The following is a 15,691-nucleotide window of genomic DNA, read 5'->3' as shown; positions in this document are numbered from 1 at the left end:
ATTATGCACTTTCACCACTCATTTGATTGCTCAACCCATGTGCTTTCAAACCAGTCCATCAATTTGACCAATTTGGTTCCAAATAATTGACGGAACTCATGTGATCTCACGGTATGTATTCACCAGCATCTAGGAAGCAAAACTTCATTTTTATAGTACAAACCAGTAACCACAAAAATTTCACTGAAATGCATCTTATATCATGGAATTTTAACAGCAAAAGAAAACAAAAGGCGGGCAGATACAAAACCAAAGTGAAATTACATTTAATATTGCAATATTTTTTCCAATGGATACTCATAAATTCGTTGTTTTATTATTGAAAACCAAGAGCTTAAATAGACATTAGATAGGAGAAAGAGCTCCTTATATTTCGCCATCCCAGAACTCCTCAATGGTCTTGTAGATACTCTGTGGACCAACCAAGAACTCTGCCCTAAGTAACCTAGCCTGCATATCAAAACACGACAAAAAAAAGTACCGTTTATTTTTCATTAAAAACAAGATTTCTTGTAATATTTTTTTCTCAAAATCAAAGCATAATAAATCTGATTTGAGAAAACTCATCATCAGTATTGACTTGCCTGCTCAATTTTGGAGAATTCTGCAAAGTGGTCATCGGGAATAGACCAACCGAAGAGGTCCAAATTCTGCTTGATCCTTGCTTCGTTTGTGCTTTTCGGGAGTACGCTATGGCCTGATTGGATACCCCAACGCAGAGCAACTTGTGCCGGTGTTTTTCCTAATTTCTCAGCAACTGAGGCAATTATTGGGTGCTCAAGAATATTATTGTTTTTCATCCATGTTGTCCCAGGAGAACCAAGTGGGGAGTATGCCTGGTCAAACACCAGGAGCATTGAGAAATAAGCACCATCAAATGAACAAATTTAGAACCCAATTCAAGTATATCATTTCATGAAGTAACAAAATTAAGCTAGTACAACTGAGAGTACTAATAGTATTTTATACTTGAAAATTTTCTGATTAGACATTTATTATATGACTTTTACAACTAATACAATGCCTCAGAATTTGCATGAATGGAAATAAGTGACAAACAAATGGGCCATTATTCACAATAAGGCAATGGTGGAAAATCCAGTGTCAAGTAAACAATTTTGCTATAATACACACACCCTTTTAGATAGCATTTCTCAAGGATATATTAAAACAAAAGGTAGGAGTGTTACAAATTTTGATATGAGATATTGTTCCTGACTGGGGTTTCATAGTATGATCATAGATGAAATCCAACATAATGGACACGGGAAGACTTACAGTGAGATGAACACCCTTGGACTGGCACAGAGCATGTAGCTTCTCCTGTTGCCAGGAAGGGTGGCACTCAACCTGGATGACAGCTGGCGGGACCCGTGCCACAGTTAGCAAATCCTCCAGTTTCTTGGAAGAGAAGTTACTCACACCAACTGCACGTGCTTTGCCAGAATCATACAGCTTCTCCATGGCCTTCCATGTGGCAGGTATATCTGGGTTGACAAAGTTTTCAGGGCTTATGCTGCTGCCCTTCTTGACCCGAAATGGCCAGTGGATCTTCATTAATGAAAATTGTCATGGTCAGATAAAGAATTCAATCAAATGGATTAAAAGAACAATTAATGGCTACATTTCAGATTCAAAAAGCATCACTGTTACTATATTAATTCAGATCAAGGCATCTCTGGAATTTAAATGTAATTAATTAATAATTGGTATGTTATGATACAAAGCAAATGCAAATCCTTGATTTTCATGTGTGCTGCCATAGGTTGACAGCATTTAATATGTTTTACAGCTGTAGCATTGAACAGCAAATTATATGCTCTGCCCATCCATGTTTTATCTATGTGATCATTTACTTATTTCTGCTGAGTTATTTTCTGTAATTGGTTGGAGCTTGCGTTATCAGTTAGACTAATTAGTAGTTTTGAGTTGACTTCCATGAGACGTATATATAAAGCAAAAAACTGATTTTTACCAGGACATATGCTCAGCTATACTATATTTAGCCCGTTATAACTCACAAGTAATTAAAAAAGTATCTAACAAGTTTTGCGGATACAATAAATAAACAGCAACCATAAAACAACAAGTATAGGGTTCTTTCTCTGTCTTTTTTTCATTTTTTTTTTTTTTTTGAGAAATATTAGATTTCAGAAGCTTACGAGATATAGGTCAACATAATCAAGCCTTAAATCTCTCAGGGTTTTATCCAACGCCTGTGGCACATCTTCCGGTGCAGTGCTATCACACCTGCACATTTTATACCAGTATTTAAGCAAAACAATGCCAAGGGATTTTTGACCTATCCGAATAAAATTAGCTTTACATTTAGTGTGACAGGAAAAGAAATAACAAGTCAACCATAGTTTGGAGGTTATGAAGAGATCTTCACGCTTTACTACACCATCGTGAAACAGCTTCTGAAGAGAACCCCCTATCTATAAAATTTCGTGAATTAGAATTAGGTCTATTTGTAGAAAAGAAAAGGCATTGAAAAATTCTAATTGGACAGTGTAAATACCTCCTCCTCATTTCGGTATATACTAGCACAGTCAATATGACGGTAACCAACCTGCATTAAGACAAAAAATATAAATAACTAGCTGATCTATAATTATTTTATATCAAAATAACCTCTGCCAAACTGGAAAGTTCAAGCATCAATTAGTTGCAGTAGAGTTCTCATACAATGTTGATTTTAGATCCTGTTAAAGAGACCTCATTATTTGTGGGCTCAGAAAAGGATGGAAGTTGATGAAAGATAGGCTGCCTGTGAAAGATGCAAGTAACATAGCCGACCTTTTCTGATAAAGTTTGAATTTTTAATACATCTGGCAGATCGTACAAGTTCTATAATCCAAATCCTCTGTGCTTTATAAGCCCCGAGTCCGCATCAGAGAAGTAACTCAAATTCTGATCGATCCGGTCAAGAACAATGTACGGGGCTGCTTTAATAATCGTGTCAAAACAGTTCCGACAGTCCGGATCTAAACTCAAAATTTGAGCCCTTATTAACCAAAGTTAGTGACAGCCCATGGCTCCACAGCCAGTAAAAGGGCCCTTTATTAAAGGAAGAAAAATAAATAGCATGTGGTAAGGAAAATGGCACCGACAAACCGAACACATAATTACAATAATTATTTACAGAAAAAATTTCCATCAGATGTTGCTTGGTTGACAAAATTATGTTGGAGGTGAAGGGTACACAAGGGGAAAGGTTTAACTTTGCATCATTGTAATCAATATAATTGATTTCCCTCTCAATTTGAGATGTAACGGATGAAAAAAAAATATTGCAAATATTTTCAAAGAAAATAACACAAATGTCCAACCTTATATCTTACTTATATAATTTTCATCCAAATTTCTTTGTCACAAACCTACAGCTGCTGAAATTTTCATTAGCCTTCTAAATTTTAATTAACCAAACAAAAAATAAGGAGAGAACACAATTTGGTACTTTGAGAACACAATTCATCCAAATCTCTTTCGTTGATTATTGTTATTTGTTTTATTAATACAGGTACTTTGAGTTGTTGCCATACTACAAAGGAGAGAACACAATTTTTGATGTCTCACCTTCTTCGTTAGTTGTTTCTGTCGTGCATCAGCATCTCACAATTCTTCAAAAGTTTGAGGTGCTAGTATGGAGAATGCTAAAGTGATACTGGATGGCCAACTAATTAAAAGCTTTAACAGATAGACTTCGATACTACAAGCTTGATCAGATATGTTCTGGCAGTGACTAAGAAATTCAAGGAATTGGTTGGTTGGAAACAATAAAACAGAATTAATGGTTAAATTGTTGTTTTCCTATTCTTTTTTGTTTAGCTTGGAATGACCATATAATCACAAGTCATTTTGGAAGATAAAATTAGTAATTAAGAATCATAAGGAGGTTCTTCTAATTTGGTAATCTGTAACCTAGAATATGTATCAATTTGTGATTTTTGATTTGTAATTTAGATAGTGTTCTGATTTGTGATTTTCTTGCTTTAAATTTGTCAATTAGAGAATGGACACATACTACAAGAAGGGACCTAAATTCAAGGAATTTCTTTTTGTTATGTTGAATTTTTTTTTGCAACTATATATGTTCGTCTAACCCTGACAAAATTCTTGGTTTCGCCACAGTCAATGCCCCCAGAAGAAGAAGAAAATATAATAATATTAAAATAGAAAGACAAGGAATTTCTGCTTAGTAAAAAAAAAATAGTCCATAACAAACTAAAAGGTAGACCTTTGCCGTATATAAAATTCGCTGACAGACGTCAATTTGTAAGGATTATAAAAATGGTGCCACAAAGTCATGGAATTGATTAGCTGTGCCGAGCAGAGAAGAGAGGACAACCAAAAATTAAAAAGTAAATAACGAAATTTTTACGGATTAACTAAAGAGAGTAAAAGACTAAGAAACCTTCACAGCAGATAAAACAGCCTCTGCGACGACATTGGGTGGTGCTTGCCACGTGCCAAGGCCAACGGACGGGATCTTAGCGCCGGTGTTCAGTACGAAATGAGAAGCCATTCTTAGGTCGACAAGTGCGGAGCAAAAGAGGAACTGGGAATAAAATAATTGCTATGGGACCAATTTAGAGAGAGCGAGAGAAATGTTGTGGAGAAGTCGATGTGAAAAGGCAATGGCGCTTTCGTTGAATGTATATGGATGTTTAAGTCCCTATTTTTAGTGGCAGCTAGGAGTGGCAGCGAGGTCCTCTTAGCTCAGCTTATTAATACTACATTCGAGCGAGCTGAATTCAAGGCATATAAGTTAAAACCTAAGTTTGAACTTGTGACAATTCGGACCGAGTTAGCTCTTGAGCTGACAAGATGGCTCGTCGCGCGAGCACGCTTTTTATTTTATTTGGTTAAAACTGTTTTCTTTTCTTTTCCGATAATTTTCGCGAGAGAAAACTTTCTCCGACTCCGACTTGTCTCCTCGGCCTCCGTTTATACGATTCGACTTCTCCCTTTGACCTCCGTCTCCGATTACAGGTTCTCTCTCTATCTATCTCTCCGCACTAGGTTTTTCTTATTAGTTCAGAAAGTGAAAAAAATTAGAACACCGATTCAACTGCTTTATTCCGATGCTTTATTCCAATTGATCGGAACCCAAATTCAACTGATCCAGAATACCATTCAACTAATCGGAACCCAAGTTCAACTGATCCAGAATACCATTCAACTGATCGGAACCCAAATTCCGATGCTTTATTCCAATTGCTTGAATTAGTTCATTATGCTTTATTCCAAACTGAGTAAATTAGTTCATCTAGCGTTTTTTCTCTGAAAAACACAGCCAGTCAGTTTGGAAAATTGCTTTATTAATTCCAATTGCTTGAAGTCGTCAGGTAATAAGCAAATAGAAGCGGACTACCTTCTTTAGATACCTGTGTAGTCCATTAACAAATTACAGTGATGTGAATCTCTGAACTTATTTTGAGAAAGGCAGTGATGTGGATTTCTTATGCTATACACAGAATTTAAACCATGTTGACGAAATCATTCGCTTATTTACTTATGCCTTATGATATCATGTACTTGCTTCTTATCTAATCATCTTTTGTGAATTTTGATTATTTAGATAAATTCTGCCTGCACTGAAATAATGGATGAACCAACCAATCTCTACGCAATTCCTGTTACAATTTCCATTACAGCTTCATACTTTGAGATGCTTTATTATCTAACGTTTAAAACTATCTTGTTATGGTTGCTGTTGATGAGTCGTCAGACCTTGTGGGGTGGTCGTAAAGCTTTGGAGAGACACTCTATTAGATCTATAACTCTTCACAGAATGATATTTGATAGTGATTTGGTTTGTGTTGAAAATACACGCATGAATCGAAGAGCTTTTTATAGCCTGTGTGGCTTGTTGTCAAGTGTGGGGAGGTTGACATGTGATGGAAGTGTATCAGTTGAAGAGGCAGTAGCAATATTTTTGAATATTTTGGCGCATGATGAGAAAAACAAGGTAATAAAGAGACAATTTGTGAGATCCGGAAAATCAATAACCAGGCAATTCCGTAATGTGCTTACTGCCGTTATTAGATGCCATAATATTCTGCTTAAGAAGCCAACACCAATACCAGAAGATTCAACTTATGAAAGATGGAAATGGTTTAAGGTACTTCGACAATTCACCAATCATATAAAACATGTACATGGTAAATAAAATCAAATATAACTATTCTCTCTATTTAACAGAACTGTCTTGGCGCATTAGATGGTACATATATTCAAGTGAATGTATATGACATTGACAAAGCCAGATACCGTACCAGGAAAAAGGAGGTTGCTACAAATGTTTTAGGAGTTTTTTCTCCAGATATGCAGTTCATGTATATTCTACCTGGATGGGAAGGATCTGCTGCTGATTGAAGAGTACCATGTGATGCAATTGCTAGGAGAAATGGATTACACGTCCCTCGTGGTAAGCATATTAATTAGTATTTATCATATATTATATAGCTCATTACTGTATCTAAAAAAATAGAGATTTGTCTAAGATGATTAAGTGACCAGTTTTTTAGAAAGTGCAATGATACATGTGAAATCAGTTCATTATTAGCACTTGATGATTCTCAATAAAAATGATACATATCTACTGTTTTATTAAGCTAAAATAAGAATAATAATAAAGACAGGGACCTCTTTGTAAAAAACCTTGTCATAATCACTGACAGAGACAGTTCATACATTTTCATAAACTAAATAAAACAAGATGTTTCTTTTAATCTTGCATTATTTTTCATATGCATAATAAGTATATCAATTCACTAAGTCAGTACACAAGTTAATGCATATCTATGTCAAATTATCTTTTAAAGTAATGTTCAAACATAGTGAAAGCCTTGTCCCAGTCATTAGGTTAACACAATACCAATGCATGCATTACTGGTACCAGAACTCTATAGAACAACCCTCTGTTAGAAACTGAAACCAAAACTTGACCAAAACTCAAAATTAAGCCAATTCCTCTTCCAGACAGATAGAAGACATCATCATGAGCATTTAGGAACAAAAACCCAAATTATGATATTTTAGCATGCATTACAGTGTGGGGGTAGTGCACTGTTTTGAGAGTGCACTTCATTTCTGAAATATGAAATTCAATAGGCCATAAAAACTTGTAAAAAAATCATTTTTGAGAAATTCTTTTTTTAGAGTTCTTGTATGTGTGTCTACTATATGCTCATGAAGATGTTTGATCAAAATCAATCCAGAACCACTTGTGCAGTCAGTTTACTGACAAAAGGTAAATCTGGAGCTGTTTTCATGTCTCCAATTCAAAAGATTGTATTTTTCTAACTACAGGTTACTACTATCTTTGTGATGCCGGTTATCCAAATGGAGAGGGTTTTCTTACACCTTACAAAGGTCAAAGATATAATTTAAGTGATTGGAATGATGGCAGATTACCACAAACAACACAGGAGTTTTATAACTACAAACATTCTTCGGCACGCAATGTCATAGAACGATGTTTTGGTCTTCTTAAAGGGAGATGGGCAATTCTTAGGGGAAAATCATTTTATCCAGTAAAGATTCAATGTCGAATAATTGCAGCTTGTGCGCTCATTCACAATCATATTCGAAGGGAAATGCCTATTGATCCTTTGGATGTCGGAATGCAAGAGGCCAACCTACTGTTAGAGGAGCTAGATAGTGAGCGAATTACACATATTGAATCAACAGATGAATGGATGAATTGGAGGGACACATTAGCTCATGAAATGTTTACCACGTGGAGAAGCTCAAGAAATAATCACTGAGTTGATATGTTATTAGTTGTATTATATAGTCATTTTCCTTTTTATGTCATTTAAAAAAATTTAATGGGTACGAAGTATATGGTTTATGTATTAACATGATTCTTGTTATTCTATGCTTTTGTAGTATATTTTGTCGTTATTATGTGGTGATGATTTACTAATATGGTCTAAATTTTGGACCGTGTATGTAGGCACATTTATAAACTTGTTATACATAATCTTCTAAATTTAACATAACCTCTAAATTAAAATAAGTTAATATACATAATTTATTGAAGAGCTTGTATTTTTTTTTCTAAATACAAGTATTGCTAAGTATCGAAAATAACTCAGCATAGCTATTACCATTGCTGTCTAAATTAAATAACGTAATATATATTCATTAATTAAGTTAGCTTGTATTTTTTTCTAAATACAACTACTGCTACGCATAAAAAATTACTGAGCATAGTTATTACATTCTAAATTAAATGACGTAATATGCATTAATTAAGTTGGATTGTATTTTTTTTCTAAATACAATTGCTGCAGATTAAGCATTGAAAATTATTGAGTATAGTTATTGTATTCTAAAATTAAAATGACGTAATGTGCATTATTTAAACCAATTGTTGTTTTCTCTAACAACAGTTCACTAAACATCGATATTACTTTCCTCATAAAAAAATTAGACTCTTTTTCCTGCATAGACATGGATAGACAATCAACCGGCCAGAATAACAACAATACTAAACACCAGTGGGATAGGCAGGAAGATGAGAACTTGATAGAGTGCTTGCTTCAACTTGCACAATCAGGAAATTGGAGAGCTGACAATGGGACATTTCGAAGTGGCTTCCTACAACAACTCGAGCGATGGATGCATGACAAGAATCCAAATTGTCAAGTAAAAGCTACTCCTCACATTAGTTCTCGAGTGAAACTATGGAAAAAACAATACCATGCACTTTCTGAAATGCTGGGACCTAGTGCGAGTGGTTTTGGATGACATGACATTGAAAAGAGAATAATTTGCGAGAAAGACGTATTCGATAATTGGGTTAAGGTAAAACAATTTTTTTTATTCGTGTCATTATTTTTTAAGAAAAAATCTTACTTTAAATGAAACATTTATTTTATTTTCATTTTCAGAATAGTTGGTTTGATTATTTATCATAACTAGAATTTAAGGCTGAAAGCATTTTATGTTTATCTACATTTTTTAATTCATGTGCAGAGCCATCCAACTGCTACAGGATTAAGAACAAAGTCATTTCCCTTTTTGGAGCAGTGGTCTATTGTCTTTGGCAAGGATCGTGCCAATGGATTAGGAGCATAGTCCCTAGCTGATGCAGTAGAAGATATTGACCGAGAGGAATCAACTAATGAAGGTAGAGGAAGAAATGTTGAGGTAGACATGAACAATAATTTAGACAATGAGGAGTTGGATGATAATTCCATTGACGAAGGCCAATCAAACAATTCACCAACACATAGAACTGATAGTAGCGCGTCTAAAGGAAATAGAAAAAGAAGAATTTCGAATACAGACTCGCTTAATGAGTCAATTGCTAAAACAATATGCTCTATGGAGAATAAGTTTGGAACAGCTAGTGACAATATCGCAAAATTAGCCGGCTGTTTCCAATTCATGGCAGATGATGTAGCTAAAAAGGATGGAGTGTCTGCAGAGATTGATAAAATACAAGGCTTATCTTTATTAGATAGTATCAAAGCTGAGGCTATCATTTCAGGAGATACTAGTAAAACCAATTATTATTTTTCTTTAGCGGATGACAAAAAGTCAGAGTATGTGAGGTGGATCCTAGGTGGTTGTCAGATGTAGTAATTTTCAGAATCAACTATGCTTTTATTTTTTAATTTAGGACAATTGAATGTTATTTTATATTATTACCTTTTTGTTGCTCAATCAGTTTTCAATACCTAGGGTGTTTATTTGAGTGTTTTCATGTTATGTCTTTTTTTTACATTAATATAATTTATAATTTATAATTTATCTTCAAACAATACATAAAAAACTAGATAACATAATATTATTTAGTTAATAATTAAAAAAATAGTGAAGATATGTCTATAGCCATTGCAATAACTATGCGCGAACCAAACATGGGAATGCTCATTCCAAGGAATGTTGAAGCAATAGCCATGCGCGAACCAAACATGGTAATAACACATGCCCTGTAATGATATTCCCTGGTGATAGGGCCATGTGCCCAAGGCCCTTATAAAACAATAAGGGGCCGAAAAATAACCTGGGCCGAGAACTACTTGGATGAAGTCGGCCCAGGATTAAGTAAAAAGCCCCAGATAAAATAGTATAAGTGGCCCATGACCCAACCCGAGGCGGGAGGAAATCGGCGCCAAGCCCAGCCCGAAATAGGCTTAAGATTACCTCCCCCGATCTTTCGTACAAGTCGGGTGCGATTTAGTCACCGTTCCCTATGCGGACCACACCATCTATTATGCGGATGATACCGCGTTACACGTAAGCCTGGTCGCTTTGGTGCGATCCCTTCTGACAGCTCTGACAATGCGGGATGTCAAAACTGGAGAGAGCTATTTAAGGTAAGCGGCTCCAGTGAATAGGGGCTGGCATTTTGAACAAAGGACACGAGATAGGATAGAGTAAAAGTGTCTTATAACTATCCTCGGGTTACTAACCCCGAATGATGTTTGCGAACTGTCCAACATAGGCAGGACGCTAACCACACACGTACACACTGCTCACTAAACACCAACGAACCTCGAGTCTTACCTCGACATAGGCCGTATCATCCACCGTGGGGCCCAACCTAGGCAAACTCTTAAGCGTTAGATGGCACACAACCCTCCGAGTAGTCGGCCAGTTGGGTCGACTACTAGCGCCCCATGCCCTGGGAAGGGAGTCGGTCAGACCTCGCAAGGACGACCTCCCGTTCCACCTTCATCTGACATCCCTCAAAATGAATGTCCGACTATGAATCCACCCGGGATGCATCCTGAATTCGGGTCCTCCAGGATACGGGCGATCCCTGGGTTACCCCCACCCCCGACAGGAACATTACCTTACTCAACTCCACAATATCCTTAGCCTCCACCTGTTTACCCATACGCTTGGGGGACGTATCCTTATGCCTATTCGAGTCCACAATACACTTATGCCACACTCGTAGGGTATTTTCCGCCCGGGGGAAACCCTCAAACCTATATCCCTGGAACCCCCTGACCAACCATGGTCCAGCCTCCCATAAATCAGAACCCACGACAGGGGCCAGTGGGGAGAGACATCCCTATCCGTAACTTAGATACAGAATTCGGGGAGGCCCAAAAAGGAGCAGGAGACGATAGTTTGGATCTTTTGGGGTCAAATGGGGAAAATTCTAAAACGTCGGCAGATTCTCTGGCCAAAACAAATGAAAGTCAAGAAGAGCAATCCCCGAGGCGGCTGTTGTCGAGGGGTCGGCAGCAGGCAAAGACCAGGAGTACGCGGGATGGGCGCCAACGGGGAAATGGAAGCCGGGGTAAGTCTGCCTCTTTTTCCTCCAATAATAAAACTATTACGGGGAGAAGTGTGAGAACCCCCTCCCGGTCGAAGGGATCAAAGCAGTCTCGCAGATGCAAAAGATCACCTTCGCGGAAAAGCATTCGGTCTTACAGCACCGAAAGAGAAAGTGTTCCGATTAAAAAGAGGAAGTCTCCATCTCGCCGGAAGACGAAGAAAGTGATAATTAGGGATCGGAGAATCAAACGTTCTAAGAAACAGGCAAATGTTGATGTGGGGCTTAACGTGACTCAAGTAGAGGAAATGATCCAAGCTCAATTGAAGGCAAAGCTAGATGAATATGAATCAGCCAAAGATACTGCTCGAACCCGACCAATGGGGTTGGAGGAAGGACCGTTGTCAGCCGAGATATATGCGGAATCTTTGGTAGATTTCAAATGCCCTGCTAATTTACCTGTTTTTAGGGGAAGCGGGGATAACCAGGACCCGCGAAGTTTCATGTTTGGATTCCGTGAGAGGCTTAGGCTGGTGGGTGCTACCGATACAACGATGTGTCGCGTATTCACACTTTGCTTGGCTGGGGAAGCATGGGAATGGTACATCAGTTTGCCCAAGGGATCTGTGAAAAGGTTCGAAGATTTAGCCAAGGCCTTTTTGGCGCGATATATTGTCATCAAGCGACCAAGGGTCACTTGTGAAATGCTGTTCGATTTGTCTCAAGGGTCCAGTGAAAGGACACGATCATTTGTTAATCGGTTCGTAGAAGCTTCGCGAAAAGTTTCGGATCTAAATGAGGAAGTTGCCGTCGCGGCATTGAGGAAAGGCCTCCAAAGAGGGGGAGTAGGCACCTTGAGGCACGATGCCTATGTCCAAGATATAAGAACTCTTGGAGAATTTTTGAACTTCGCTGAGGGATACATACGAGCAGAAGAAGATGCCAATGCTGCAAGTCGAGATGAGAGGAGACCAAGATCCCGCTCCCCTAGGAGACAGAAGCAGGGGATAAAAGATATGAGTGGCCAGTTTAAGGGATCATGAGGGAATCCTAAAAATAAACCAGGAGGACCAGGAAGTGGCAAGCGAGATTTTAGAGACGAGGGTTACCGCCCACATTACACCAAGTATGCCGAGTTTGAGAAAAAGAACAATGAAATGTATTATGTGGCGAGTGAGGCGTTCGAATTGCCCAAGCCTTTGTCGAGGGAAATTTTCGAAGTAAAAGATAACAGCAAGACGTGCGACTTCCATGGTTTCAAAGGGCACTCGACGGCAGAATGCCTCCAATTAAAAGATATCCTGGAACGTTTGGCAAGGGAAGGTAAACTTTCTGAATTTATTCATCCCGACTTCTACAAGAGATATAAATGGAAGTATAATGGCCAGAGGAAACACTATAAAAAGAAGATACCTTACCGAAAAGATTACACGGGGCCTAGACCTCCCATAAACGATGCCCGGGAAATTGACCGGGATGAATCCGAACGACCAAAGCGTCAGGACAGTCCGGTAATTAACGTAATAAGCGGAGGTCACAGAGATAGTGAGCCAAAAAAGATCCATAGAAGGACAAAACAATATCTCACTATTTTGAACGTAGAGCAAGGGGTGGATAGAAAGAGACCTCGGTCGGATGAAGTGATTTCTTTTTCCGAAAAAGATTTTGGTGATGTGATATGGCCTCATGAGGACCCCATAGTGTTGACCCTCAAATTACATATTCACCGAGTAAAAAGGATCTTGGTCGACACGGGTAGTTCGGCTGATATTTTGTTCTTGTCGACTTATAAGAGGATGGGGTACGATCCAAGAAAGTTGCAAGAAAGAACTACCCCGTTGATAGGGTTCACCGGGAATTCACTGCAGCCAAAGGGGGTCATCAAGCTCAAAGTAATATTTGGGAAGTCGCCTAGATGTGTAGAAGTGATGGTGGATTTTCTCGTGGTTAACGCACCTTCAGCTTATAACGCGATATTAGGGAGGGGAACTTTAAATAAGATAGGCGCAGTAGTGTCCCCCCTCATTTGAAGATTAAGTTCCCCACAGAGCACGGTGTAGGTGAGGAACGAGGACATCAAGAGGTGGGCCGAGAATGTTATCTAATGTCCGCTCAAGAGCGTTAAGGGGTAATACACCAAGTCGAGAGACAAGTTGTTACAAAAAGGTCTGGGAACAGTCTTGTAAGTAAAGATTTCTTACCACCCGGCACCCAGTGGTGTTAGATCCTATAGATAAAAATGAGTCAAAAGATCATCTCGAGCCCACAGATGACGTGGAACAGGTAGAACTTCAGGAAGGCAAAGTGGTGAACGTGGGTAAAAAGATGCAAGGACGAGCCAGAGAAGAGTTGTTGGCGTTTTTGAAGCACAATCTATCTGTGTTTGCATGGAGCACAGCCGATATGCCTGGTATTCCGAGAGCGCTTGCTGAACACAAGTTGCATGTCAAACCGAGAGTTAAGCCGGTGATTCAAAAGAAGCGGAACATGGGGCCTGAAAGACGCATGGCCGTGAAAAAGGAAGTGGAGAAGTTATTGGCAGCTGGTTTTATCAGAGAAGTAGAGTGTCCCAAATGGGTAGCAAATCCTGTATTGGTGAAGAAGTCTAATGGGGATTGGAGAATGTGTATCGATTTTACTGATCTGAACAAAGCATGCCCGATGGATCCTTTCCCTCTTCCGAAAATTGATCAGTTGTTAGATTCAACGTCGGGGCATGCTTTCCTCAGTTTCATGGATGTTTTTTCGGGATATAATCAGATTATGATGAAGGAGGAAGACGAGGAAAAAACAACTTTTGCGACTAAGAGAGAATGCGGGCGCTTCTTTTCAGGGTTATGCCTTTTGGATTGAAGAATGCGGGCGCTTCTTTTCAGAGGATGATCAATGCGTTATTTGCGGGCCAATTGGGACGAAACATGGAGGCCTATATCGATGATATGCTCGTCAAAAGCATGACAGACTTTGACCATATCAGCGATCTAAGAGAAACCTTTGCCACCCTCAATAAGGCCAACATGAAATTAAACCCCAAGAAGAGTTTTTTCGGCTTAACGGGAGGAAAGTTCTTGGGATTCATGGTGTCCATGCGAGGTATTGAGATTCACCCTTCCAAATCTCAGGCCATCCTTGATATGAAACCCCCGACCAATTTGAAGGAATTACAGTCACTCACATGGCGGTTGGTTGCCCTTAATCGGTTTATAGCTCGATCAGGAGATGTGTGTTTTCCTTTTATCAAAGCGATGCGAAAAGCAGCTAAGTTCGAATGGACCGAGGAGTGTGCGACGGCTTTTGATAAGGTAAAGGAATACCTGGCGAGTCCCCCTTGCCTTAGCCGACCGGTGAATGGGGATACACTTGTGTTGTATTTGGCAGCTACGAGACGCGGAAACCCATGTACTGCGAGACGCGGAAACCCGCTATTCTCAAACGGAAAAAACTGCGTATGCTTTAATCGTCGCCACTAGGAAGCTGCAGCCGTATTTCCAATCTCACCCGATCAAAGTGTATACGGGGGTACCGTTAAAGAAAGTTTTTGCAAATTTTGACAGCTCGGGGCGCATGTTAGCTTGGGCCCTCGAGTTAACTGAGTTCGACATAACCTTTTACCCTCAAACGGCCTTAAAGTCACAGGTGTTCGCTGATTTCATAGCGGATTACTCGGGAGCAGAGGTGGCGAAGGAAGGCAAATGGATCGTCTACGTAGATGGGGCTTCGTCCGCTCAGGGAGCAGGAGTCGGGGTGTCGATGACTGGACCTCATGGAGAAATTTTGAACTATGCTCTTCATTTTCAATTTCCCGCTACGAATAATACTGCGGAGGACGAGGCCATGATAGCAGGGCTCCGAATCGCTAAAGAAGTGGGGGCTGAAGTTCACCTTTACAGTGACTCGGAACTCGCAGTAAAGCAGATTAATTCGGAATGCCAAACTTTGGATGATACTCTGCGTAGGTATCATGAGCAGATAGACAAGTTTCGATCGCAGTTCGACAAGGTCGAAATTGAGCATGTAATGAGGAACAAAAACTGCCAAGCGGACGCTTTGTCTAAGCTCGGAGCTTTTGGTTATTTAGACAAGGAGAAATCGGTTACAGTGCTAGATGTAACTGAGGCCAGTATTCCCCCGCGAAGTTTGGAAGTGTTAATCTTGGATGAACATGGTGATGTGTGGTATGGGCCTATGTGGGATTTTCTTTCCACTGGGGCATTGCCTGCGGATAAATTGGAGGCCCGACGTTTGAAGAAAATAGCCCCCATGTACTCGATATTTAATGGTCAGCTATACAAAAGGGGATATCTAAGGCCTTGGCTACGATGTGTCCCAGAAGATGTCGGCAGGACACAGATAATTGAGGTCCATGAAGGGCTATGTGGAAGCCACCAAGGGGCAAAAACAGTAGCAAAGTGAATTTTGCGGGCAGGTTTCTATTGGCCG

At 39.3% G+C, this 15,691-nt stretch overlaps 1 protein-coding gene and 1 non-coding gene across 3 annotated transcripts; one reads left to right on the top strand and one right to left on the bottom strand.

Moving 5' to 3' along the window:
• Positions 1-242: 242 nt before the first annotated feature.
• LOC144573176 (NADPH-dependent aldo-keto reductase, chloroplastic-like) lies at positions 243-4,633 on the bottom strand. 2 transcript variants are annotated; one of them, XM_078322895.1, is made up of 7 exons: positions 4,418-4,630; positions 2,522-2,572; positions 2,362-2,438; positions 2,163-2,250; positions 1,279-1,551; positions 585-836; positions 243-450 (listed from the first exon to the last, which is right to left on the bottom strand). In XM_078322895.1, the coding sequence occupies exons 1-7, from the start codon at positions 4,526-4,528 to the stop codon at positions 367-369; spliced, it is 936 nt and encodes a 311-aa protein (XP_078179021.1). In that variant the 5' UTR covers positions 4,529-4,630; the 3' UTR covers positions 243-366. The 2 variants fall into 2 exon arrangements, with proteins under 2 accessions (XP_078179021.1, XP_078179013.1); XM_078322887.1 differs by having other exon boundaries at positions 2,163-2,438; positions 4,418-4,633.
• Positions 4,634-5,444: 811 nt separating this feature from the next.
• LOC144550720 (small nucleolar RNA R16) lies at positions 5,445-5,528 on the top strand. The gene has a single exon (XR_013510562.1). It is a non-coding gene; the product is annotated as a small nucleolar RNA R16 (small nucleolar RNA).
• The last annotated feature ends 10,163 nt before the right edge of the window (positions 5,529-15,691 follow it).

The sequence above is a fragment of the Carex rostrata genome, chromosome 2 (assembly GCF_964058835.1).
Source record: "Carex rostrata chromosome 2, lpCarRost1.2, whole genome shotgun sequence".
In the NCBI taxonomy this organism is placed as follows: domain Eukaryota; kingdom Viridiplantae; phylum Streptophyta; class Magnoliopsida; order Poales; family Cyperaceae; genus Carex; species Carex rostrata.
The sequence above is the reverse complement of the archived record's forward strand: the minus strand, read 5'-3'. Positions and strand labels throughout refer to the sequence as shown.